At 40.1% G+C, this 24779-nt stretch overlaps 1 protein-coding gene across 1 annotated transcript; it reads right to left on the reverse strand.

Annotated features, from left to right (window-relative positions):
- Window positions 1-1312: 1312 nt before the first annotated feature.
- On the reverse strand, window positions 1313-24767 carry LOC308554516 (G-protein coupled receptor family C group 6 member A-like). The gene is given in 8 exon segments (XM_081131732.1): window positions 1313-1595; window positions 1598-2027; window positions 2031-2209; window positions 2903-2968; window positions 7324-8462; window positions 14029-14121; window positions 14661-14737; window positions 24664-24767. Coding segments are annotated over 5 exon segments (1677 nt in total). The 5' UTR covers window positions 8069-8462; window positions 14029-14121; window positions 14661-14737; window positions 24664-24767; the 3' UTR covers window positions 1313-1338.
- Between the last annotated feature and the right edge of the window lie 12 nt (window positions 24768-24779).

Consider the following 24779-nt stretch of genomic DNA (forward strand, 5'->3'; position numbering starts at 1 on the left):
AGTATCAATTTTATACTTACTTAAAATATGGAACTTTCTTTTTCCTCCATTCCCTGTAAAGATTAAGAAGTATTAGGATGACTAAATCTTTACAAGTGTTAGTAGAATTCAGCATTAAAATCATTTGAGTCTTTTTTCCCCAGCATTCCTTTATTTCTTCTCTAAGGAAATTGCTTTGTTTAGACATTCTTTACTGGGGCCACTTTTGGTATATTATATTTGTATAGAAAATTATTCATTTCATCTAAATTCAAAATCTTTATATTAATGGAGTTGAAAAGTAATATATTTTTTAAAATATAGAAATATATTAGTGACTCAGATTCTTTCAAGATTCCTGAGTGGATGAGATCAGAAGCATAGGAATACCAATTAGTCTTGAGAAGGAATGGGATAACCTCTAAGACAGGAATGGATGGGTTGGGACACAGTTAATCTAAGAAAAAGCTAAAGATTTGATTGTTTCTGTCTATCTGCATGGTCTAATGCCAAGGTACCTGCTAAGTTTGGAAACAGACCTTCACTGGCCTGGGTCGGTGGTTAGAGCATTGGCCCGCAGACTGCAGGGCCCCGGCTTTGATTCCTGGCGAGTACTCCTCCCTGGCCACCTATCGATGTGATGTTTTTCACTCCTTCTCCCTCTCTTCCACTCTCTTTAAAAATCAATGGGAAAAAATATCCTGGCTAAGGCATATTTGGCTCTTCTGATTGTTCTAAATTTTGGAGTATTAATCATGACACATTCTGTTAAATTGAATGACATCAGGAAAGATATACTGACCTTTTATGATGTGCCATTCATCCTTCTTCCTCGATCTCTCTATCCTCTGGGAATTGTACAATTTTTTAAGATGTGTCAACTTCCACATGATTGTATTCTTTTTATTCTCACAGAAGGTGAGCACCAGGAACAGGGATAGAGCTCTGGAAGAAAAGCTCTAGTTTTTCAATACTATTGCATTATGGCCTTCTGCTGCTACCCAATGAATAGCTTACTTTTCAACCCATGTCACATCAAAAATTGTCTGCTCACACTTAGCCCTCTGCAAATATCTTTTCTATCATAAATTTAGTAAAAGTAGCTGCTTTTCAACTGGTATGCACCACTACAGTGTTCCTGCCACCATCTATTCTGATTAAGCAGAATCTGTTCCGACTGGGTGGTGCCTGCGACATAGATAAGTAAATATTTTCACTATTATTCAGAACTTAATGGGCTTTATGTTGGAAGACTACCTTTATGAGATATTTCTCACCTGTCTTTTCTTAATGTCATCTAATAGCTGAGACAATTTTTAAAAAATTCTCTAGTTTTTAAATACCAGAGTCATCTCTTCTTTAAATATCTCTGAACACTCTTTTCAGGCCTTGGCAGAATGAAATGTCCTTGGGAATAAATATGAAGATGTATAATGCAGCACTTGAGGCTAAAACGGAGATCTCCACAGCCACCATGGCCTTCCCCTTAGTGCTGCAGAAAGTGGGAAGAAAAGAGATCCAGACACCGCAGAACACCAGCATGCTGAATGTAATGATCTTGGCTTCATCGAAAGTATAAGGTAGTCTCCTGCCCCAAAATGCCAAGTGAAATGCATAAGCACCAGGGAGCCCAGGGCACAGAAATAAGCAGTGATGGAGCCCATGTTACATTCACTGACAATGAAACCTCGCTCAGAGTGTGAGTCCTTGTTTAGAAATGGGGGAGAAGTCCTTAACCAAATCCCACAGATTGTTGCTTGGATCAGCAAGCAGACAAGAAGAATGGTTTTAAAGGTTGTGCGTCCCATATTATTCATCGTTCTACTCTTAGGAGTCTTGGCTCTGAATGCCAGGACTACAGTGATGGTTTTGGCCAAAATTGAGGAAATAGCCACAGGAAATATGATTGCAAAACTTGTATGTTGAAGGAGGCAAATGGCTACTCTGTGCTGACCAATAAAAAGCAAAGAACAAAAGAAGCAGAAGATGAGAGAGATGAGGAGGGTATAGCTGAGAGCTCTATCATTGGCTTTGATTATAGAAGAGTCTCAGTGTTTTACAAAGAATATGAGAACTAGAACTGTGAGGATGGAAAAGGAAATTCTGACACAGGCCAGAGACATTTCCAGAGATTCTTCAAATGACAGGAATATTTCTGCTTTCAGGAAGCAGTGATTTCTTGCCTTGTTTGGATAATGATCTTCTGGACACTCGACACACGGTTTGGAGTCTAAGTAAAAAAAGTGAAGAATTACTTTCTTTTACAGTCTATATTATCTCTTTCCAAGCCAAGATAATGATTATGGTGAGGAAGAACTAAAGCAGCAGAGCACATAAAAAAATCAACACTGAATACACACTCAAAGGTTGGTATTTTCTAAGTCTAACACGCAGCCTACTATACTTGTTTTAATACCTACATAGGAGTGAGAGGTTAAAGCTATAGCCCCTATGCCCTGCATAAATTTGGAACTGGACTTCATGAGAAATAGGAAGCCAAGAAATTAATGTATTGGTAAAATCTTTTTATCAGCCTAGAGTTACAGTCAGATGAGCAGCCCATCCTAGGACATGTATAGAAAAGAACTCACAGGAGTGATGTCTGAACCCATAGCTTGTGCTTTGAATGTCTGTACCCAAATGAACAATATTGGTATTCCAAACCTTGAGAAAACAATCAAATGTAAAAATGGCTTACAGCCCGAACTGCATGGCTTATCAGTTGAGCATCGACCTATGATCCAGGAGATTTTGGTTCGATTCTTGGTCAGGGCATGTGCCCGGGTTGTGGGCTCAATCCCCAGTAGGGGGCATGCAGGAGGCAGCTGATCAGTGACTCATCATTGATATTTCTATCACTCTCTCCCTCTTCCTCTTTCTGAAATCAGTAAAGACATTTTTTTTTTTTTTTTTAATGGCTTACAATTTGTAGACTCCATAGGGTTGGGGCAAATGCATTCTCCAGACCATTCCACAGCATTATGAGAACCTGTAAAACATGAAAAAGTAATCACAAAAGAGTGGAAAAAACAAGAAAATTTATAACCCTTCCATCAAAACAACTTAAAAATTGGACAAATATATCAATGACCTTTTGGTACAATACTAGTTAGTAAACAACCACAAAAGTTTCCTAGTATACAACAGTAAAAATTTATTATTCTCATGCTTGTGGGTGGCCTGAAGACCGGCTTCTCTAGGCTGGTCTTGCCTGAGGAATTCTGCTAATCTTGAGTGGGCTTGCTTACATGTTTGGAGGTTGGCTGGAAGTCATCAGACTTAATTTGGGCTAAGCTGGAGTGGCTTAGCTTCACTTGTTTTTCATCCTCTTACTGGAAAGAACAGGTTAGTCTAGGCAAGTTCTTTTCATGGTCATGGCAGAAGCACAAGAGTATAAATCCCAAACATGCAAGCACTTTTTGACTATATACTTGTGTTATGTTAACAGATCATTGGCCAAAGCAAATTGCAGGGTCAAAATCAGAATGAAGGTGGGGGAGGGAGCAGTGAACGAATCGTCTTCAGAAATGGGGAGAACAGAGGGACTATTTTTCAGCAGTTATCTATAACAACAAAACATATAAAATCATTGTTTGAAGGCAAAGGAACACAAAGTTGACATGGGACTTGAGAAGGTATGCTTTCTGAGAAATTTTTATTCACCTTGTTTTATTCCTAAGCACATGAAAAGATGGTCAACTTCATTATTCATTATGGAAATGTAAAGCAAAACCATAATTAGATACCACTACATACCATTCTGTATAATTTTTTAAAAATGAAATCAAAACCTTGACAACACCAAATGCTGAGGAGTATGTGGAGCAACTGAAACTCTTATACACTGCTGGTGAGAATAAAAAATGGTACAACCACTTTGTAAAACATTTCAAGTTTCCGTTAAAGTTAAACATCTATTTCCATTATGATCCAGCAATCCCACTCCAAGGTAATTCCCCAGAAATGAGATCTTGTGTTTTACACAAAGTCTTGTATGCTAATGTTTATAGCAGCTTTATTAATTGTCCAAAACTAAAAACAGCTCAAATATACTTCAACTAGTGAATGAATTAACTGTGATATATCCAAATAAAGGAATACCACCTACCAGTGAAAAGGAACAAAGCGTTGATGCACGCAGCTACATGGATGAATCTTAAATACATTATGCTCAATGAAAGAAGCCAGACTAAAAATCCTGTATGCTGTACTATTCCGTTTATATGACATTCTGCTAAAGGTAAAACTCTAGACATGGGGAACTGATTGACAGTTTCCAGGGGTTAAGAGTGGGGGCAGGTTTTTTACTATAAGGGGGCAGCATGGAGGCACTTTTTGGTGGAATCCTGTGGTTTTTGTAGAGTGTAAATTCAGCTAAAATAGAACTACATTTCTCAGAATTGCTTAACCTGCAGTTTTCATTTAGGACTGGCCACAAGAAAAATTTGCATGAGATATGGGAGATGGAGTCAAACATCAAGCATGTTTAAGCTTAGGTCAGGTGCTGTTGCAGTTCCTGGGCATGTCTGCAGACTCACGTTGTTGGCCTAGGACAGCAGCCCAGTCTGGAGCTTCTCCAGTTATCACCAGATCTCTTTGAGGCAAGAGCTGAAATTCCAGTTCCTCCAGTTCCTGTGGAATCTCCTACTTCAGCTTCTCTGAATCCTGTATCAGGTATCAGGTTCATGTAAAGCTCTGTAATGAAGTTGGATCTCTCTTTTACAGATTACCTACATCATTAATGTTGGAGGCTTACAGGTAGAGACCAACATGGGTTCTGCTAAAGGCAGCTATGGGTTTCCCTTTCTTCCTCTACACTCCACATTCATCTTCTCTTTCCACCGCCAGCCCAGCTGACTTCAGCCACAGCACCAGATATTATGTCAACAGATTCACAGACTGCTTATCCAGCTCCCAGCTATAAATTCCTTAGTGGTTCTCCTTCTCTGACCATACCCTAACTAATGTATCTAATGAACATATGGGTTTCAGAATTGCCAATCCATACCACAATAAACCAACCTATTAAATATAGTTGACTGTTTATAGTTGTTTTTTGTGAGCTAACATTTACATACACTAATTGCAATTTGATGACATTTGACAACAGGGTATGCCCATGTAACTCTCACTGATATCAAGGTATAGGGCATTTTCCTTGCTCCAGAAAACATTTTGTTCTTTTTAAAATCCTCACCTGAGGATACTTTTTCTTTGCTTTTCAGAGAGAGTGGAAGGGGGAAGGAGAGATGGAGTGGGGGAGGAAGGAAGAGGGTGAGAGAGAGGAAGAGAAGGAAACATTGATTGATTGCCTCCTGCATGCGTCTTGACCAGGGGATCAAGCCTGCAACAGAGGTACATGCCCTTGGCCAGAATCGAACCAGTGACCCTTCAGTCTGCGGGCCAACGCTCTAAGCATTGAGCCAAACCAGCTAGGGCCAGAAAACTCTTTAGTGTCCCTTCCTAGTCAATCCCTACTAACAGAGGCAATCACAGTTCTAATTTTTTTCACATTAGATTTGTGTATTAGTTTTCTATTAATGCCATCACAAATTTAACAGTTTAAAAACAAATTTCTTCTCTCACAGTTCTATAGGTCAGAAGTCCAGGTGGACTCAGTTACTTTTCTGGCCTCAAAGCTGAAATCAAGGTGTCCACAGGCCTGGACTCTTTGCTGGAAGCTCTCCCCCAGAGCTTCCTGATCATTCAAGTTATCGGAAGCTCCTGTAGGCTGAGGTCCTTGGACCCCTCCATCTTCAAGTTCACCAGTGGTGTATTGAATTATTCTTGTGCTCTGAATTTCTCTTTTGTTTTTGTTGTATCCTTTATGCCTCCACCCAGAGAAGGGTCTCTGCTTTTAAGGACCCATGTGATTAGATTTATGATTAGATTACGTAGATAATCCAAGATAATCTTGCCATTTAAAAGTCACTAACCTTAGTTGCACCTGCAGTCTCTTCTTCCAGGTAACATAACATATTCACAGGTTCCAGAGATTAGGATGTGGGCACCTTTGGGGTAAGGGGGACATTATTACTATCACAATTAGTTTTGTCTCCCCTAGAACTTCATATAAATAAAATCAGAGTACACATTTTTTTGTATCTGGCTTCTTTTGCTCAGCATAATGTCTATGAGATACATCTATGCTGTTATGTGTATCAGTAGTTCATTCCTTTTAAATGTTAAGTAGTATATGTTGCACGAATATATAATGGTTTCATTTTCCCTTCTTTTCTTGATGAATATTTGTGTTATTTCTGTGTTTTTGCTATTATGAATTAAGAACAATTCTTTGTTGTGGCATATGTTTTCATTTCTATTGTAAATACTTAGGAGTGAAATTGCTGGGTCAAAGGGCATGCATTTAACTTTACTTTAAAAATGATGAAACTGTTTTTCAAAATGTCATACCATTTTATATCCTCTCCAGCAATATGTGAGACTACCAGTTTTTCCTCAATCTTACCAACATTTGTATTTTTAATTATACTTTTTTTTAACTGTTGAGATGTGTATGTAGTAGTATCTCACTGTGGTTTTAATTGGCATCGCCTTGATGACTAATGCTGTTGAACACTTCTTCATGGACTTCTTAAAATTTGTATATTTTCTTTTGTGAAGCTGAACTCTCTTGCCCATTTTATGTGTTGGGCTGTTTGCCTTTCTGTGGTTGAGTTGTAGGGGTTCTTTTTATATTTCAGAACAAGTCTTTGTCAGATGTATAATTTATAAATATTTTCTCCAGGTCTGTAGGTTGCCTAGTCATTTATTTTCTTAATGGTTTATAAAAAGAAAAGCAAAAGTTTTAAATTTTCAGTAGGGTTAATCTTTTTTTTTTTTTTAATGGTTATTGCTTCTCTGTCCTAAGAAACCTTTGTCTATCACCAGGTCATGATAGCAATCCCCTATGCTTTCTTCCGTTTTATAGTTTAGTTCTTACTTTTAGGTCTCTGATATATCTCTAATTATTTCTTGCATATAAAATGAAATAGAGGTCAAGGTGTTTTTCCCTCCATATGGATATCCAGTTGTTCAAGCACCTTTTGTTGAATGGCTTTGACACCTCTTTTGAAACTAAATTGAACATACACGTGTATGGGTATATTTCAGGACTCACTTCTGTTTCATTGATCTATTTATCTAGCCTACACTAATATACACTATCTTAATTATTTTAACTTTATAGTAATTCTTGTTATCAGGTAGTGTAAGTCCTCCAACTTTGCTTATCATTACAATCAGGTGAGAATACATAATTATTTCAGGAATTTACTGCATTCTATTCATTCTGAACTTCTTCATGTTGATGAAAGGCTGAACACCCAGTGAAAGTTTTCTCACATTTGTAGAATTTTTTTCCTGTATGAATTTTCTGGTGTTGAGTAAGAGATGAACTCCGGCTGAAGGCTTTGTCACAATCATTGCATTTATATGGTTTCTCTCCAGTATGAGTTCTCAGAACCTTTGTAAGAGATGAGCTCTGATTGAAAGCTTTCTCACATTCTTTACATTTGTAAGGTTTCTCTCCTGTATGAATTCTCTGATGTCTTACAAGAGCTGAGCAGTCACTGAAGGTTTTCCCACATTCATTGCATTTGTAAGGTTTCTCCCCAGTATGGGTTCCTTGGTGCTGAATAAGAGCTGAGCAGTAACTGAAAGCTTTCCCACACTCGCTACATTCATATGGTTTTTCCCCTGTGTGAGTTTTCTGACGTTGAGTTAGGCCTGACCTGTCACTCAAGGCTATCCCATACTCTACATCCATAGGACTTTTCTCCAGTATGAACCCTTTGATGTTTAATAAGGGGTGAGGTGTCATTAAAAGCTTTCCCACATTCCTTGCATTTATAGGGTTTCTCTCCAGTATGTATTCTATGATGTTGAATAAGGCATGTGCTTTGGTTGAATGCCTTCCCACATTCATTGCATTCATAGGGCTTTTCTCCAGTATGAATGATATGATGTTGAATAAAGGCTGAACGATGACTAAAAGCTTTCCCACATTTGTTACACTCAAGGTTTCTCTCCAGTGTGAATTCTCTGGTGCTGGATAAGTGATGAGCTCCAACTGAAGGCCTTTCCACATTCATTACATATATAGGGCTTCTCTCCAGTATGAATTCTTTGATGTAGGATAAAGGCTGAATAGTAACTGAAGGAATTCCCACATTCATTGCACTTCCAAGGCTTTTTCAATGAGTAAAATTTCTGATGTTTAATTGAGTTTGAACTTTCTCTAATTTCATTACACTCCTCCATGGGGTTTTTCTTGTGTTTAATTATGATTTGCCTTAAATCTTTCTTACTATTTTCTTGCTTCCTTTCTAATGTGTCTTCACATTCCCTAGCTTCTATAAGTCTGGAGTGCCAGGAATCATCCTTCTTAAGTCTTTTTATTAACAGTTCCCTTTCAGATGATAGTTCTTCATAAACTTCCTGCTTTGAAAGGGACTCTTTAGTTTCATGTATAGATTCAGAATCTGAAATAAATAAAAATTGCAAATGTTTATGTTCTCTGTGTTGAAAGTAAGAAAACTATTGAGTTGACAGGAGGGTAAAAAAGATAAAAAATAATACCTATTAAAATGTTTATTTGAATGTTTTCAGAAAGTGACTCCTAGTGATGGCAGATAAAATTTCAGGGAATAACAAAGATGACAGAATGACTAATAAGGCACAGTAAAAGGAAAGACAATGAGGATGCTCTACCTAAGAGAATGGAAAATTGAACAGACTAACCAAGGAGGAGGATAAGCACATATTGACTATATATTGTGTGAAGTGAATTGAACATATATAATACAAGCAATGAGGTAAGTCTGGAGGGCCATAAGCTTTCTTAAGACCATTTATCCCATTATAGAAACATAACCAATATTTGAATAAAATATATTTGTAACACTGCCATAATTTTCAGAAGTTGAGACTATCACGATAAAGTTTAAAATACATATGAATTAAAATATTAGACATTTATATAGTGTTAATTATGTGTAACCTACTATTCTAAAAAGGTAAAATATATGAATACATCTAATCCTCACAAAACCCCAAAGGTTTTTCTAGTTGAAAGTCAGGAACTTGAGAATCATATTGAACTCTTCCTTCTACCCCACTAACCACCACAAATAAATTATCAAGTTCTAGGGATTTTCTTCTCAAATCTCTCTCATAGCCATTTTGTATTCTCCCTCTCCACTATTACCACACCAATTCAGCCACTATCATCTCTCACCTAAACTAATGCAACAGCCTCATAACACATCTGCTTGCATTCTCTCTCCCTGCACCCATCCCCAGCTCCATTCAAAACTGATTGAATAAAACCATGGTCAGAGTAATCAGACAGAACCAACAGAACCAAACTCAACAATTACCCAGATAGTAGAGCTATAAGGGAATTTAAAATAACTATGATTAATATGTAAAAGATTCAAGTGGAAAAGATAGACAACATGCATTAAGAGTTATGGAATTTTAGCAGAGAGATGGAAACTATAAGAGAAAGTATAATTGAAATGTTAAGCATGAAAAATATCATAATGAAGATAAAGGATGTCTTTGATGGGTATATCAATAGAGTTAACAAAGGTAAGAAAAGAATGAGTAAACTTGCAAATAGGTTAATAGAAATTACCCAAGCTAGAATAGTAAGAGAAAAAAAAGAGTGAAAAACAAAGTAACAGACCAGAAAAGAGTAGCTAAGAACTGTGGGACAGTATCAAACGTCCTAACATACATATAGTTAGAATCCTGGAAGAAGAGACAGAGAAAATAGGAAGAAATAATATTTGATGAGTTAATGGCTGATAATATGACAATACTGATGAAAGACATCAAAGCAAAGGACCAAGGAAGCTCAGAGAACCCCAAGTAGGATCTCACACACACACACACACACACACACACACACACACACACACACACACACACACATGAACACATCATATTCAAACTTTTGAAAACCAAGATAAAGAGAAAAATTTAAAGTAAGTCATAGAGCCCGGCTGTCATTGCTCAGTGGTTGAGCATCAACCTATGATCCAGGAGATCACGGTTCAATTCCTGATCAGGGAACATGCCTGGGTTGAGGGCTCTATCCCCAGTAGGCGGTGTGCAGGAGGCAGCCAATCAATGACTGTAATCATTGACGTTTCTATCTCTTTCCCTCTCTGAAATCAATACAGACATATTTAAAAAAAGAAAATCACCTAAAATTTGGAAATAATTCATGAGTCAAAAAGGATGTAAAGATTGAAAACTGAAATTATCTTGAACTGAACAGAAATGAAAACACCTCATATCAACGTCGTGGAATGCAGCTAAAGTAGTACTTAGAAGGAAATTTATAGTATTAAGTGTTCATATTAGAAGAGAAGAAAGATTTTATACCAACAATCAAGCTTCTAGCTTAAGAAACTGATAAAAGGAGAGGAAATTAGATACAAAGTTAGAAAAGGGGAAAAATAACAATGATAAGAGCATCAATGAATAAAATTGAACACATAAAACTAAGCATAGACTCAATAAAATCAAAAGCTGGTTCCTCTAAAAGATCAATACAATTGTTAAACCCGTAGGAAGAACAACAAAATGAACAGAGAAGATACAGATTACCAACATTAGGAATGAAAGACAGGAAAGTACACCAGAGTTCACTCAAGAAGAAATAGATAATTTTAATGGTCTTCTATCTAATAAGGGACCTAGATTCAAGGTTAAAACCTTCCAATAAAATAAACTCAAGACCTAGATGGCTTTACTGGATGGAGCTTTTGGTGCCGTATCTAATAAAATTTTGCCTTATAAAAGGTCACAAAGACTACCTTAATGTTTTGTAGTTTTAGGTTATATACTTAGCTCTGGTATCCATTTTGAGTTACTGTATATGATGGGAAGTATGAATTGAAGTTCATTTTTCTTGCATAGGGATGTCCAACTGTTCCAGCACCATTTATTGAAAAGATTCTCCTTTTAACATTGAATTGCTTTTGCACCTTTCTCAGAAATTAATTGACCATATATGTATGGATCTATTTCTGGACTATCTGTAGTGTTCCATTAATTTACATCTATTCTTTCAGCAATACTACACTGTTTTGATTACTATCGCTTTTAAGTATTAATATCAATATAATGAAGCTATCCTTTTTCAGTTCCACATATGGTGAACTTTTACTTGCCAAAAGAGACAAACAGACCAATTCTGAACCCAAAGTGATCAGGGATGCCCTAGGGAATCAGAGCTCTCTGAATCTTAAGCAAAACTATGGCATTTTATTTTTTAAATATGTTTTTAGTGATTTTAGAGAGAGAGAAACATCGATGTGAGAGAGAAACATCAATCTATTGCCTCTTACATGCCCCCTACAGGGGATCCAGCCTGCAACTCAGGCATGTGCCCTAACCAAGAATTGAACTAGCAACCTTTTGGTGCATGGGATGGCACTCAATCAACTGAGTCACACTGGCCAGACCAAAACTATGGCATTTTAGATGCCATTAGTTATAGAAAACCTTTATTCCAGTAAGCAGTTTGCATTACAAAATAACTTCCTTACCCCAAAATACCAGGCTCTCACAATTCTCTACCTTCATATCCATGCCCATGTACCTTTGGGCAGAATTCAGCTGTTCCTCCTCCACATGGATCAGGTCCATTTCCTCATCTTTGACTGTCACTAATTCCTGGAAGAATAAGCATACACACACACACACATATGTGTATATATATATATATATATTTAATATGTTTTTATTGATTTCACAGAGAGGAAGGGAGAGGGGGAGAGAGATAGAAACATCAATGATGAGAGAATCATTGATCGGCTGCCTCCTGCACATTCCCTACTGAGGATCAAGCCCAAAACCAGGCATGTGCCCTGACTGGGAACTGAACCATGACCTCCAGTTTCTTGGGTTGACGCTCAACCACTGAGCCACAACAACCAGGCAGAACAAGCATATTTTTATAGGATTTGGTAATCCTTAAGGACAGAAGACAATCTAGAAGAAGAGGGTTTTTTAATCTGAAGGTTAAACATTTATTTTAACCATTTTAATGGAATATTTTTATTTTTAATTATTTTTAATTTTAAAAAAATATATCTTTATTGATTTCAGAGAGAGGAAAGGAGGGGGAGAGAGAGATAGAAACATCAATGATGAGAAAGTCATTGATTGAGCCTGCAACCCGGGCATGTGCACTGACCGGGAATCGATCCCTGATCGCCTGGATCCTAGGTCTACACTCAGCTGCTGAGCCACGCCTGGCTGGGCAATGGAATATTTTTAAAAGTCTAACTATTAGTCTGTGTTAGAGAAAATAATAATAGCGAAGATTTATAACTTATTTTCTATATGCTAAGTCCTTTGAACTGCCTCTTGTAATAATAACTATATGAGGCAGTCGGACTCCAAAGCTATACTTTGTAAAAAATATGTTTTTATAGATTTGAGAGAGAGGAAGGGAGAAACATTGATAAGAGAGAAACATTGATTGGCTGCCTCCTGCACGCCCCCTACTGGGGATCAAGCCTGCAACCTAGGCATGTGCCCTGACAGGGAATTAAACTGGTGATTTCTCAGTGCATGGGATGACTCAACTAACTGAGCCATACTGGCCAGGGCTCCAAAACTATACTTTTAACTATACTCTTCTGTTTCTCATGTAGCTTACTAAGTAACTCTAATATTTTGAAAAATAACCAAATGTTATTAATTATGTTGTAGATGGGATAAAGCTCATATATATATAATTTATACTGATTTCTGAAATATTCTAAGCTTTGATAGAAATTCAAATTGATATCCTGAATGTACATAAAAAGTCATGCTATGCTAGTAGATTCTTCTTCTTTCTCTGTACCTGGGGCCATGACTTTTAAGTTAGTTATCCTTCATTAATGAAAGTTGTTCTGAATGACTCAGTTTACTGATTTTAAATGGAAAATGATCAACTATTCTAAAATAAGATTTCTACTCTATTATACTGACAGTCATATGAATATACTTTGTTGACAACAATTAATTGGAAAATACTTTGTGGGAAAGTCAGTCAATAGAAATAAAGTGGTAAGACACATGGGATTTAGGATCAGACATACCTGGGTTCAGATTAGAGTTCAATCATTTTATCATTCTGAGCAAGTTACCATGAACCTCAGTTTAGCTATGAAATAGGTATTGCTCCTAACTCACAAGGTCATTTGTTTAAAATAAATGAAGTAATGCTTGAAAAGTGCTCTAAATGTTGCCGTTCCCCAGAGCTCAGTCCTTAGACATCCTCTCTTCTCCAGCTATTCTTATGTGCCTATAAACAACCTATTATTTCTCCCATCTTTTTTTAAAAAAACAAACCATCTTTGGTTTTACTACTCCTTCCAGTTATCACCCTATTCCTCTCCTTTCCTTTAGAGTAAAACCCTCAAAAATAGTTGTCTGTAGTTCCTGGTTCCAATTTCTCTATTTTCTTCTGAACCCATTCCAATCAGGCTTTCCCTCCTACCACTCCATAAAATTGTTCTTAGCAATCACCAGTGATCTTAATATTTTTTAATCCAATGGCAATTCTCAAGCCTCATCTTACTTGACTTAGCAGCAGCATTTAACATAGCTAATCATGCCCTGTTCCTTGAAACCCTTTCTTCTATTGGTTACCACGATGCCACACTTTTGCCTTCCCCTTACTTCACTGGCTACATCTTCTTAGTCTCCTTTGCTGGTTCCCCTTCACCTCCCTGAGCTCTAAGTGTTGGAGAACTATAGGACTCAGTAACTAGATCTCATCTCTTTTTTATCTACACTTATTCTCTTAGTGATTACAGTTTCATAGTTTAAAATACTGTTCACACAGATCAATCCCAAATTTAAAGTTCCAGCCTGAGCATCCCCAGAGCCTCAAGTCTTCAGGAAAAATTACTTTGGTTCAGTTCTCTAGATGGGATTTCCATGGACCTCTAAAGCAAGGTGAAAGAAAAAAAATGAGGACACACTGTGAACACCAAGCTAAGATTTTTGGGGGAGAGAAATTAAATTCAAACTCACCTGGAACTCAAAAGGAAGGAGATCAACATTAGGTTCCATTTCTTCATTAGGTGCTCTGTTTTTGGGACAGAGATGCATCTTCAGCAGCCATGGCTGGAAGCAGTAGGAAAAAAGCCATGAAGGAGGTAAACACCATCTTCCCACTTCCAAATTCACTAGGACAAAAGCTATCACAAGCCAGCTGAATTATATATGTACACAAGGCCTACTTTACTTAAGAGCTCAGATGAGGCTAGAATAAGACAATAAAGTGAAAGTGCTTTGACCAAAAAGTTAAACTCACAGGCCCACAATACAGACCCATAAGTCTAACAGGGAGGTAAAAAACGTGGCCCTCCATCACAAAAGCAAGCAATATGGAATATTCTCCCTTCCATGGCTTCAGAGGAAATGTGGATGAGCACAAAAGTACTGAAACAAAAAGATGAGACTGGAGAATGTGTTACAAGAAGCCTACTTAGTGATTTCCAAATGTGGTAGCTTACTGAATTTCTCTAACTCAGGGCCTGCTGGTATGTGTCTGCTTCCCTTTTCTATCAAGCAGAGGGTGGGCACCTACTTTTCAGTCTCATCCAGAACACTTCCTCCATCTGTCCCTACTTTCAACTCCATGTTATTTCTGTAATTCTTACCTTTTTCCTCACCTTCCATGGTCAGAAAATCCATGATCAGCCTCTCTTCTTTGTCTTGTTATTGTTATGACTTCCTCCTTCAGATGAGACAAACATGGATTTTCATCAATACATACTCTGCTTTTTTGTGTAAATCGTTCAACTCTGGAGCGAGATTCTGAGGTTAGGTTTGCCCTCCTTGGGTCATCTCCTTATAATCCGTCCTACTTCTAGGAGACTTATTCCTATGCATTTAAGTCCTAGGGCCTCAGAAGTAATTATCCTTTGCTCTGATTCTTTATTATTTATGCTAAATTAATCTCCAGAGCTGGAAGACCATCCTCCAGACACCAAGATGAGTCACCACATCAGGGCAAAAACAGAGAATCAGGACAGTGAACTGTGAGACTTAGTCACATACCTGGTTCCAAACCATGCAGAAACTCCCATGAGGCCCTAATTCACACAAGTGTCCATAAGATGACCTGTGATTATGGCAGCAGTATTAGAAGGGTTCCCACAGTTGTTCATCCTCACTCTTCATAAACACGAGGCAGTTCATACAGGGGCCCTTATACAGCCAATTCCTCACTAGCTCCTTATTTTAAGATCCTGAAAATACAGAGGCCGATATTCCCTTAAACTTTGAGTGGAAATCCACAGGCATGCGCAAAAACTCTGACTGAGCAAAGCACAGAGGAGAATGAGTAAGACACGGCCTCACTTTTTTCTTTCTGTACCAGAAGTTCAGTCAGAACCTTAAGGCTCTCGGTGGAGCGACAAACATCCGCGCTCTCTCCACTTCGGGCCTCCGCACTCCTGCTCCCAGAATGCCCCAGCCCGCCACGCCCCCCTCCACTCCACTTCCCAGAGGGCTTAGCGGCAACTCCCAAACCCCACTCGCAGCCCAGAGGACTATACCCAGAGGGGCGTGCCCAGGGTGGGGCCGGACGTTGGCCGGGCCCCGCTGTGTCTCAGCCGAGTCCCGAGCCTGAGAGCCTGGAGTGGGCTTTGGTGGGAGGCAAAGAGCAGCGCGCACAGATGGGTGGGCCACGGAAACCCGCGTCTCAGGCCTGGCTTTCTCATACCCATGGACGCGCTGCGGACCCGGCTCTGGCTACCACAGAGTGACCTTCCGGACCCAAGAAACTGCGAGGAGACAAAAGGCTCTGTCTGCAGTCGCATCTGCGCACTTGGAGGCGCCCGCGCCAGCTCGGGGGTCCCTGCGGAAGGACTCCACTTCCCAGGGGGCTCGGGATCACGGCTGCAGAGCGAGGGGAGAGAACTGCGGGCCTTCACTGTCAGCCTTAAAATGGAGACACTTCCCCACCAGGTAGATCTCCTTTCTGAATAAAACGACAAGCTGTCGTTTAAAAGCTCCAAGTAGCCGTAGCCAGTTTGGCTCAGTGGTTCTAGTTTATTTCCAGGGTGGACAAGTTTTGTCTTATAAACATCACATTGAATTTTATCACCAATGGCAAATGATTTAATCAATCATGCCTACGTAATGAAGCCTCCATAAAACCCAAAAGGACTGGTTAGGAGAGCACCCAGGCTAGTGAACGCATGGAGATTCAGGGGGAGTGGCACACGCAGAGAGGGCTTGGAAGTTCCACGCCCTTTCCCCATATTTTGCCCTATGCACCTCTTCCATCTGACTGTTGCTGAGTTACATCCTTTTATAAGAAACCGATAATCTAGTAAGTAAAATGTTTTTCTGAGTTCTGTGACATGCTCTAGCAAATTAATCAAACCCAATCATGGGGTTGTTGGAACCTCCTGCTTATAGCTGGTTGGTCAAAAGCCCAGGTGACAACCTGGACTTGTAATTGGCATCTGAAGTTGGTGGTGGTGGGGTTTCAGCCTTCTAGTACTGAGCCCTTAACTTGTGAGATCTGACGCTATTTTCAGGTAGTGTCAGAATTGAGTTGAATTGTAGGACACCTAGCTGGTACCAGAGCATTGCTTGCTGGTGTAGGGGAAAACACATTGGAAATGGTGTCAAAATCAGAATCATGTACTGGGAATCTAACACCAGAAGGGAACTTGTCCTTGGCCACACAAGTTCTGGCACATCCAGGAAGGTACCCTCCATCAGTCATTTTTGCCCCTGCTGTGTCTTATTCCTGGCCACCCCTCAAAGGGAGCCAGGGCTGTTAGACTTCCTTACTTCATCTCCTCAGGTTCTGTATCCATTTGACAAGCAAGTCCCAGGAGTGCAGTAAGGGGGCTGATTTTCCTCCTTCACTGTTAACTTGGGCTTTAGACTCTGAGCAGGCCTGAGAGAAGAACCAGATCAAGTTTCTGACTCCTGGCATGAACATGGTACAGTCCTTCATTTTTCCCATGTATAAATGAAGAAATTAATTCTAGTGTGTAGGACACCTCAGTGAATTAGGGCTGTCATGACTGATGTGAAAGTGGGCTGTCTCTTCCTCCCTCCCCTCTTCAGTGTAGACACGTAGAGCCCCTGAGTCATCCTCTATGTAAGCTCCAGATGAGACCCTACACACTCCTTTCTCCCAGAGTCCACCTCCAAAAAGCCCATGATACTCAAGGGCAGGAAGGTCAGTTGTATGATGGCCTCCTTGGGGGGATACTCCTCTGATATCCTGCTCCATCTCACTAATCTCACTAGCTTTTGGATGGAAGTGGCTCCTGGGACACACTCAGCACAGGGTTCCTGCCCCAGGGGCTTCAGAAGTTTTTTTTGTGTCTATATAAGTGACTGTGTGTGTGTGTGTGTATTTTCAGCCAATAGCTTTCATGCTGTTGGGGAGGAGGATTCTCTCCCCACTTCTACCCTTCTTTAGTTCTTAAGGCTGAGAAAATAATAAAATAATAAAGTTAACACAAGGCTAGAGTAACAGGAAGAAAACCAGTATAACACATGCACATGGGAGAACGTCAATATGATGCTCAGACCATAAATGAGGCTCAAAGAAATGATTGAACCAGGTACTTTTTTATACTTTTTAGACAAAGAAACATAAATTTGTTAGAAATTTACTGGAGGTAAAAAAAAAGGCAGTGTTCATTAGAAAGAAATCTAAGCAAAACCATAACCCCATAAATTGACCCAGATGTGACCCTGCTTCCACCCACTCCAAAATTTCTATCTTAAAGATGGAGAACCTGTGACTAAATGAAACAGTTGTCCAGGATCACACTGCAATTCAAGATTTGGGAATAAGCATAAAAAGATGGATGAAGATTGGGTGACTGTCACCTATTATAAATGCATTAGCACACAATCTTTCTTACTCTTCTTTCACAAAAAGCAGGCATGTTATTTGGTGACTTCCCTGTCCTGTACCTAAGGGAAATGCCAGGAGCTGCAGACTTTGCCTGTCTGAGGGTCTGGCCGTTGTAATCAAATTCTGGATCATCCATTTAGTGCCTGGGAGAATGAATGAATGAATGAATGAATGAATGAATGAATGAATGAATAAAATCAGCCAAGAGTTTTCTGTGCCTATTGCATTCCCTGGTGGCTAACTGGATAATAACCTACTTCTAATGCTTGTAAGGTGTGATGTCATGAAGATTTAGGGTGTACGCAAGGTTCCTGTTGAGAAACTTCTATTGCATTAGAGCATGCCTGGGGAATTCCCCAAGTGCACACATTCAGAAAACTAATATATAACTTCAATGTAAGTTCCCTGAGGTTGAATGTTTTTATTTCTCCTCCATATTTAAAGGATAGTTTTGCTGGATATATTATTTATGGCTGGTGATTTCTCTCTTTCAGACTTTTGAATATTTGGTTCCATTCTCTTCTGGTTTGTAGAGTTTCTGCTGAGCAGTCGGATGAAATTCTGATGGATTTTCCTTTGTAGGCCACTTCTTTCTTTTCTCTGGCTGCTTTGAGAATTTTTCCTGTGTCATTAATTTTTGACAGTTTTAATACAATGTGCCTTGGAGAACGCCTCTTTGACTTGAGGTAATTAGATGTTCTGTTTGCTTCTTGGTTTGAGGATTTAGTTCTTTACACAGGTTTGGGAAGTTCTCATCCGCTATTTGTTTGAACACACTCACCATTCCATTCTCTCTCTTCTTCTTCTGGAATGCCTATTATTCTAATATTGTTTTTTTTCTGATGGAGTCAATAGTTCTTGTAGAGCTCTTTCATTTTTCTTTATGCTCAGGTCTCTCTCTTCTTCCCTCTGTGTCATTTCTAGATTCCTGTCTTTAATATCACTAATTCTTTCCTCCATCTGGTTGGCTCTGTTTTCTATGCTCAGTAGCTCATTCCTAATCTCCTTAATTGCATACTTCATTTCCAGGATTTTTGATTGGTTCTTTTTTAAAGTTTCAATCTCTTTGGTAAAGTACTCATTTTGTTCACTAATTTGTTTTCTGAGTGTGCTGAATTGTCTTTCTGTATTTTCTCAAATCTTGTTGAGTATTTTCAGAGCTGTAATCTTGAAATCTCTGTCATTTATATCACATACTTCCATGTGTTCCAGGTTGCTTTCTGGGGATTTTTCATTTTCTTTCTGATCATCCTCATTGCCGTGGTTGTTCCTGGTATTTGCTTCTCTCCTTTGTCTAGGTACGGATATCCTTTCTATAGCAGTGTTCTTTGAAGAGGTCTTTTTACTATTTTCCAGTAGATGGCACTGAATCACAAGATTTTTTTACCCCTGTGACCTCCCAGACTTGACCTCTACAGCTTCCATAAGACAGCACTGTGGTACTGCTTGGGGGTGGGGTTTGTTTTGCCCTTACTGTAATGGCGACCCGGACCCGGACCTCTGTGGGGTCCAGTCTCAAGCACCAAACCCGGGGATCAGTCACAGAGGGAAATAGTGGTTCCACTGCTTTAGCTCTTGGTTTACAGATAAAATGTTCCTAAACCCTACACTGAGGGCAATGGGGGGTTAGTTTTGGGACTCCAAGGGATGGCAGGGTTCTGTGGTTCTGTTTGTCAGAAACACCCCTGCTTGACAGTGGACAGCTGTGTGGCAGAATCCCGCACTCTGTCAGGTGTCTGCTGGCTCAGTCACTGTTCTCTCTGTTTGCCCTGCTGGACTGGTCCCCACAGCTCTCTGTTCCTCCCAGCTGGCTGATTGCGTAGGTAATTCTTTGTTGAATTATAGGTAGTTACCTTGTTGAAATTTCAGGGGGAGAGGCCAAGGGGATCTCTCACGCTGCCATTCCTCTGATGTCACTCTGAGATTAAATGTTTTTGTTTCTTTTGTTCAGAGTTGTGTTTCCAGTGACCATACTCATGCACATGCCAGTGTATAACAGATGATCATTAAATATTTGTTGAATGACTGACTAATTCAAGTGCCCACTCTGCATTTTTTCCTAATGAGGTCATTCAATAAACATTTACTAATGACTTTCTGTGTGAAATACACCATGCTGAGAGATACGGGGAGTAAAAAATTTTCAAAGATACTGTTCTTTTCCTAATGGAGTTGATATTTTTTCCCCACAGGACAGACACAAGCAATTGCCTATAACAGACAAATTATGGCAAGGATCAGAGGTGTTAGCAAAGAGATGGGGGTGGTAAGTAGGGGGACTGGATATCAATCATGCAATGAGGGGAGCCTTCCTGGACATGGTAGCTGAAGTTGAAGGAGAAATGCAATTTCAGAAGTGTAGGAGAGAGAAAAGGGTATTGTAGGGGAAGGAGAAGTTTGAGGCCAATACGCTTCCTTGCTGTTCTTTCTCATTCTTGCTGAAGTCCATGTTCTTACTCCCTGTTTGCTCACCACATGGTGGCACTTTAATTCATAGATCCCTAACGTTCACCTCTCCTGGAGAACTTACTTTGATACATCATAATCACCAAAGTCCATAATTTACTTCTGAGTTCACAGTTGGTGTATATTCTATGGGTTTGGACAAATGTATAATGACAAATATCCATCCTGTATTAAAATCATACAGAGAAATTTCTCTGCTCTTAAAACCTTTTGTGCTCTGCCTACTCATCTATCCTCCACTCCTGGCAACCACTGATCTTTTTATATCCCCAAAGTTTTGTCTTTTCCAGAATGTCATATAATTAGAATCACAGTATGTAGCCTCTTCAGATTGTCTTCTTTCACTTAGCAATATGCATTAAGATTCCTCCATGTCTTGATAGCTCATTTCTTTTTAGTACTCAATAACATTCCATTGGCTGTACGACATTTTAGTTATCTATTCACCTAATGAAGGACATCTTGTTTGCTTCCAAGTTTCAGCAATTATGAAAAAGGCTGCTATAAACATCCATGTTTGGGTTTTTGTGTAGATGTGTTTTCAACTCCTTTGGGTAAATACCAAAGAGTGTGACTATATCATATGGATCCAAGGATTATATAGTAAGAGTATTTTATTTATTTTTTTAATCCTCACCCAAGGATATTTTTTCCATTGCTTTTCAAAAAGAGTGGGAGAGCAAGCGAGAGAGAAAGAGAGAGGAACATAGATGTGAGAGAGAAACATTGATTGGTTGCCTCCTGCATGAGCCCCGACCAGGGCTGGGGATCGAGCCTACAATCAAGGTATGTGTCCTTGGCCAGAATCGAAGCCGGGACCCTTCAGTCTGCAGGCTGATGCTCTAAACACTGAACCAAACCAGCCAGGGCAAGAGTATTTTAGCTTTATAAGAAACCATCAGCGTCTTCCAAATGCAGTATGCTGTAGCATACTGCATTCCCACCAGCAATGTATGAGAGTTCCTGTTGCCCTGAGTCTGAGCTTCAAGACCAGAGGGTGTAATATCCCTCTCTTGTCTCTGTTGCCTTCTGAGGATGAATGGCTAGGGCTTAGAAATCATGGGTCATGGTGAGCCTGGGATTTGTTTGGACTCTTGATTTTCACATAACCACAAATCCTTCTGGTTTTCATAATTGGGCTCTTTCTTAAATAGGGAAGAAAACTGTATAGTCTTCAAAGTACCTGGAGGCAGACAGCTCTAACCAAGACTGCCCTTGCTGCTGTCTGCTATCTGTGACCCAGCTCCATTGTGGCCTCAAAATCTCCAAGTTTGGTTCGAACAACAAACCTACCAGCAAGCCTTGAACACTTCAAATGCAAACTAACCATTCCTGAGCCCATACCCCAACTACCTCCTTTATAGATTCTTACATTCCAGGCCACTTGCCCTAATCACCCTAGCACCTACACACTAGAGCTCCCTGAAATTATTCAAATTTGCCAATCTTAATCCTGTTTACCCTGCTTCAACCATTCTGTCCCAAGAAAACCACAATAAAGGCTCTTGCCCACATTTTCCTCTCCCTCCCTCTGCCTTCTGACCCACCTGGTACTTCCCCTGTTCTCTGTCTTTTCAATGGCAATCAACTTCTGATCTGTTGAATTCACCATACCTCAATAATAATAAAACCTACATTTTAAAATGTGGAATAGCTAATAGGTAGTCACTAATTAATTAATTAAAATTAAATAAATAGGACTCAAAAGCTAGATGTGGCTAGTGGCTATTGAATTGGACAGCACAGATATAGGCCATTTTCATCACCACAGAACTTTCTATGGGACAGTGCTGGTGTAGTTGCTTCCACCTCAGAGATGGTTCTATGCCGCATTTTCTCCCAGGCCAGAATACCTGGGGTCTGCTTGACCCCTCCCCACAACTGCCTATCAAACAGTCTACCCCCAAGCCCTGAGTGATCTGCCCTCTTAATGTGTCTGCCCACTGCTCTCCATTGCTTCCCTTCTGTAAACAAGACAACATGCCCCATTTGCTGCCCCCCTTGACACCCATGTGGCTCCCTCTGCAACCCCACCAGCCTTTGCCACGTGTCACCTCTTCAAGGCCTGCTCTATTTAAAACAACTGTCTTTCTTCTTCTGGCCTTCCTTATCCTTCCCAGCTTTAGTTTTCCCCACTTATCACCATCAGACATAATGGAAAGGTCATGGTCATTTCCCTTTCTCTCAGGTTCCCTTCTTTGGAGCAGAAGATGGCTTTGCACTCTTGGCCTCTCTGGGAGTTAAAGCCACGTGACCAATTCAGGCCAATGAATGTGTGTGGAAGTACCTGTGCACCTTCAGGCCTGGATGCTGATGGGCAGGATGAGTCTCTAAACTGAGTCAACTGTTTGAGATGGTGGCTGCTGATCAGCCTGGATATCCGAGTGAGTATAATTAGAGTCCCTTGACTACCTGTGATGGGTATGCAGGGTCAGTAAAAAATAACATTTTTTTTTTATAAGTCCCTGGGATTTGGAGGCGTTTTTCTATTGCAGCCAGACCTAGCCCATCCTGACTATAGATTTGACCTGTTTATTGTCCCTCTCTCCTCAGGAGCAAATGCTCCACAAGAACAGGGATTTTTACTTGCTTTGTTTTCCAAGGATCTTCAGTGCCTGGCACAGAGTAGCAATCAATACTTGTTAACATGAGCATCCTGTAGAACTGTGACTCCTACGTAGCTGGCCTGCATCCTCCAGTCTTACCTTTCCTTCTACCTATTCTCTAGCCAGCAGCGTGGGTTATTGTTCAAGTATGTAAATTTGATCATGTCACTCTCTTTCTTTTTTAAAAAAATACATCTTTATTGATTTCAGAGAGAAGAAGGGAGAGGGGGAGAGAGAGTTGCAACATCAATGATGAGAGTTGTCATTGATCACCTTCCTCCTGCATGCCCCTGACTGAGGATTCAATTCCCGGGCATGTGCCCTGACTGGGAATTGAACCTCAACCTCCTGGATCCTAGGTCAATGCTCAACAGCTGAGCCACGCCCTGCCGGGCTGTCACTCTCTTTCTTAAACCCTCACTGGCTCCCCATTGCCCTTAGGGTAAACTCCACTCTTCACCCAGAATTCACAGCATTTTGTATTCTGACCCTGCTTGCCTCTCCAGATTCATATTATCTCCATCACCTTTTATTTTTTATATTGTGATAAAATTTACATAACACAAAATTTACCATTTTAACCATTTTTAAGTGTACAATTTGATGGCATTAAGTCAATTCACGTTGTGCAACCATCACCACTATCCATTTCTAGAACGTTCTCATCATCCCAAGCAGAAACTCTGTACCTGTTAAACACGAACTCCCCAACTGACGCCATTCTGTCCCAAACCCATCACATGGCTCTAGTCCTTTATGCCTCTGCAGGTCCTGGTGCCTGGTATGCCCTTGGACACTTTATTCACTTAATAACTACCTCTTCATTTTTTTTCAAAAAACCAGCCCAGATAAGGTCCTCCCAGGCCTTCCTCTCACTGAAAGGCCTTGGCCCCCTGCTATGCACACATCTATTACTTTGCTCATACCGATCTACACATTTGTCTCCTGCGCAATACCAGAGATCCTAGAGCTCAGAGACCATGTCTGACTGATTTCTATGTCTCTAGTGCCCAATACATACCAGTATGTGTTTGGTGAATGAATAAATGGCTGATAAGTTTCATAACTTTTTGGTGACATGTATGTATGAATCTCTACATTCATCAGTTTACTGGTCCAATTCCTACAATCTACCCAGTTCTTAATCCTTTATTTTCACACACATTGTTTCATTTAATTCCTACCACAAGGATGCCAGGTAAGCATTACATCCTTGTTTTACAGAGAAAGAAACTGAGATTCAGGGTATTGAATCACACCCAAGTCAGGACTGCTTGACCAGCAACCCTTAACGTAGCCTTTCCAAAAATAATAATAGAAGGTGATCAGGCATCATTGTGCCTGGAAAATAACTGGCAAACAGAAGGGCTGGAGCTGTGAACTCCTAGGGGCTTGCATACCTCTGTACTTAGAGCCCAGGCTAGAGCTGGGACACATATGGGTACTCTTGAATCAAACCTACTCGCAGTTTAAACCTGGATGGACACAACTTTTCCTGGTGACTGGGAATTCCTTGAGAATCGGAGCTCACCTCCCATCCAGTACAGTTGTAAGGATCTTAATATGCTCCCAGCACTTTTTATAATAAATTTAAGGTGACAGAGTAAGGAAGCCAGGATACACTTTTACTTTCACTTCCCATTTTTTGATTCCCTCCTAGGACAAGGAGCCCAAGCTGAACCCTACTCCCCTTACCCCCGCCTCCAACTGCAGGAGTCCGGGTGCTTTGCTCTCCGAAGACCTCACCTTCACCCAGTGGGGCACTCGCAGCCTTGCTCCAACAGCGACCTATTTCCCGTGAGCCTCTGTTT

The sequence above is a fragment of the Miniopterus schreibersii genome (assembly GCF_964146895.1).
Source record: "Miniopterus schreibersii genome assembly, chromosome: 3".
Taxonomy (NCBI): domain Eukaryota; kingdom Metazoa; phylum Chordata; class Mammalia; order Chiroptera; family Miniopteridae; genus Miniopterus; species Miniopterus schreibersii.